The sequence below is a fragment of the Notothenia coriiceps genome, unplaced genomic scaffold (genome assembly GCF_000735185.1).
Source record: "Notothenia coriiceps isolate Sejong01 unplaced genomic scaffold, NC01 NC01_scaffold00029091, whole genome shotgun sequence".
In the NCBI taxonomy this organism is placed as follows: domain Eukaryota; kingdom Metazoa; phylum Chordata; class Actinopteri; order Perciformes; family Nototheniidae; genus Notothenia; species Notothenia coriiceps.
This window is the reverse complement of record NW_011361792.1, coordinates 1-3,300: the sequence shown is the minus strand read 5'-3', so window position 1 is coordinate 3,300 and position 3,300 is coordinate 1. Positions and strand designations below refer to the sequence as shown.

The window sequence follows — 3,300 nt, the reverse complement described above, 5'->3', positions numbered from 1 at the left end:
ACCAACGTAACCCTGTTCTCTGACATTCGGTGATATTTTTTCGGTGCTAGAACCCTTTCGGCCGAAAGCCGAAAGGGCCTTTTTAACCATTTTCGGCCGATAATTTTCGGCGGCCGAATATTCGGTGCATCCCTAGTCTTAAGGCTACTCTTCAAAGTGGAGATGGCGTCTGCCTCAAAAGAGCTCCTCCTCTGTGTTTCGTATTGCCAAGCTAACTGCAAAAAATATTTTAGTTTTGGAGATTTTGTTTCTGAAATATGTTTAATGTCTTGTATATATTCATGTTGCATTGTTGGAGGAGCCTGGAACTTAAGATTTTCATTTCCATATCTATACTGTAGCTGCTCTGCCTATGAGAATAAAGCCTTTGAATTAAGATGGGTGTTAACGTTAGTTTTCTAATTTGTTCACCAGGTGATCCATCGGTGGCAAAGTCCCAGCTGCTGCGCTACGTGCTCCACACGGCGCCCAGGGCCATCCCCACCACCGGGCGGGGTTCCACTGGAGTGGGTCTGACCGCTGCAGTCACCACCGACCAGGAAACAGGTATGACACACACACATGTAAACACCGGCTCACACACCGGCTCACACACTTTCAGCTTTTACTTTAGCTTCTACTTCAATGTTCTGTGTTTTCCTCCTCAGGTGAGCGCAGACTGGAGGCGGGGGCCATGGTGCTGGCGGACCGAGGCGTGGTCTGCATCGACGAGTTCGACAAGATGTCCGACATGGACCGCACAGCCATCCACGAGGTGATGGAGCAGGGCCGCGTCACCATCGCTAAGGCCGGCATCCACGCCCGCCTCAACGCCCGCTGCTCCGTGCTGGCTGCGGCCAACCCTGTCTACGGCAGGGTGAGGGAACACGAGAGGCTGATTGTTCTTAACGGATACAACCAGGAAACTTCCCTAGTTAAAAACCCACATTAAGACAATAATTGTATCCATTTCAAGTTTTCTTAAATATTATGTTTAATAATGCAAATGATCCTATTAAATATGTTCTATTTAAATGTTTTTTGAAGGGAATTGTAAACATTAAATAAAGCCATGTTAAATGTTCTTAATTTTTAAGGCACATTAGAGGAAACGGTGTTTCCAGGCCAAAAAAAACGTTTTGCCATGTATTTAGGATAATATCTATAAATTATCTATAAATGACTGATATTTAAAGAAACCCTTCTCTAAGAAAAGTCAGTCAGTTCATAATGAGTACAAATGTGTATATTTTTTTTAAACAACCACCTTTAATCAAAAATAAAAAACTATTTTGGATACTTATTTGATCAAGTTATCTGAACTATTTTGTTTAAATATACAAATGAGGCATTATCCAAGCTAACTGTTGATGTATTTAGGAGAAATGAACACACACAAACCGACAACGTTAGTCAAAATAAACCCTCAAATATGTATTTTCTCTCCACTAGTCAGAACATTTTTATCTTAAAGAAGCAGAATAATGTACAGTGTCTAGCTTTACTCTTTTCTCCTTATGTGTTAATCGTGCTCTGTGTTTGCAGTATGACCAGTATAAAACTCCCATGGAGAACATCGGCCTCCAGGATTCCTTGCTGTCCCGTTTCGACCTCCTCTTCATCGTCCTGGATCAGATGGACGCGGAGCAGGACCGCGAGATCTCAGACCACGTGCTGAGGATGCACCGCTACCGCAACCCCCGAGAGCAGGAGGGCACAGGTACGGTGACCCGAGACTTCTTAAACACTGCATTCTGTTAGACATTGGTATTTATTTAATGGTGTTCATCCCTACTTTGTGTTTTAGCCATGGCTATGGGTGGGACAGTAGACGTCCTGGCTACAGATGATCCAGACGCAATCGCAGAAGAGCATGAGGAGCTGCAGATCTATGAGAAGCACAACAACCTGCTGCATGGAACGAGGAAGAAGAAGTATGCACGCATAATCTGGACTAAAAACCTTAAAATGTCCCTTTTTGTCACCAGAAAACTAACTAAACAAATGTTTTTGTTTTAGGGACAAGATTGTGAGTAAGGAGTTCATGAGGAAGTACATCCACATCGCCAAGGCTGTGTCACCTGTGCTGACAGAGGAGGCAGCCAATCACATCGCAGAGGAGTATGCCAGGCTGAGGAGCCAGGAGCAGATGGGGGCTGATATTGCCAGGGTGAGGAAAACACACCTTATATACACAAGAGGCTGTTGTTATACACACACAGATGGGCGGCGTAGACTGAACTCCTGTTATATTGCACGTTAGAGTGGGGTAACTTCTGCCTTTATCATTCTTCTCTAGATCTTTTGACTCTTAAAGGTCTCCTATCATGCGAAATACACTTTTATATGTCTTTTTATATACATAAATATGTGTCCCCAGTGTGTCAGGGAACTCATAAAGTGTCAGAAAATAAAACCCTCTCTCTTTTCCTCCATACCCAAATCTCTGAAAACGGGGGTACAACGGAGCTGATCCAGATTTGCGTCCGATATGACGTCATATCTTAAATGTGGGCTGGCTTTACGCCCACGTCGCTATCAGAAACAATGCCCGACGTGTTTTGGAAGTAATATGGTCTTTGTTTACATTAGCAATCATCGCTAACACTCAGAGCTAACCTGTACTGGAGAGAGTATGTGTAAAAAAGCAGGAGATAAAAAGGAACTCACCTTGTGGTAAACCGGCAAGAGAAAGCATTTGAGCTCCATACTGTTTCAGAAATAATGCTTGATGTGGTTTGGCCAGTCAACACTCAAACTCACCCACATAGCCCCACCTCCTCTCATTCACTTGCACTGCTGTATTCTCCTCAATTGTATTATTGGCTCGGGGTATTATATGATAATTTAAAGGTCCCATGTCATGCTTTTCTGGTTATTACCCGTCCCCTTGTGTGTTATGTAGCTTTTTATGCATGTAAACGGTCTGCAGAGTCACAAACCCTCAAACAGCTACAGCCTGTAGCGAGTAAAACTCTAACACAGAAAAGACCTGTCTGTGCTGCCCCAGAACGCCTCGTTGGAGATTTCTCTTTTTCCATTTTTTTCTTCTTGAGTATAGTGATGTAACCATGCCCAGGCCCAGCTCCGTGGATCTCCACTCACAGTTCGCCCGAACAGTGTGTGTGTGTGTGTGTGTGTGTGTGTGTGTGTGTGTGTGTGTGTGTGTGTGTGTGTGTGTGTGTGTGTGTGTGTGTGTGTGTGTGTGTGTGTGTGTGGCGACGCAGCAGCAGCAACCAGGAAATGACACCAGTAATACAGCTCACACTGTCACAGCGAGCCCCGCAACGTCCTGCCAACACGGCACCCAGACCCCACGCA

The 3,300-nt window shown here is 44.6% G+C and overlaps 1 protein-coding gene across 1 annotated transcript; it reads left to right on the top strand.

Annotated features, from left to right (window-relative positions):
* Positions 1-377: 377 nt before the first annotated feature.
* On the top strand, positions 378-2,149 carry LOC104958571 (DNA replication licensing factor MCM3-like; the record flags this gene model as incomplete). The annotated part of the gene is made up of 5 exons (XM_010786313.1): positions 378-546; positions 648-856; positions 1,525-1,699; positions 1,787-1,913; positions 1,999-2,149. Coding segments are annotated over exons 1-5 (831 nt in total), but the record flags the coding sequence as incomplete, so codon positions are not given.
* Between the last annotated feature and the right edge of the window lie 1,151 nt (positions 2,150-3,300).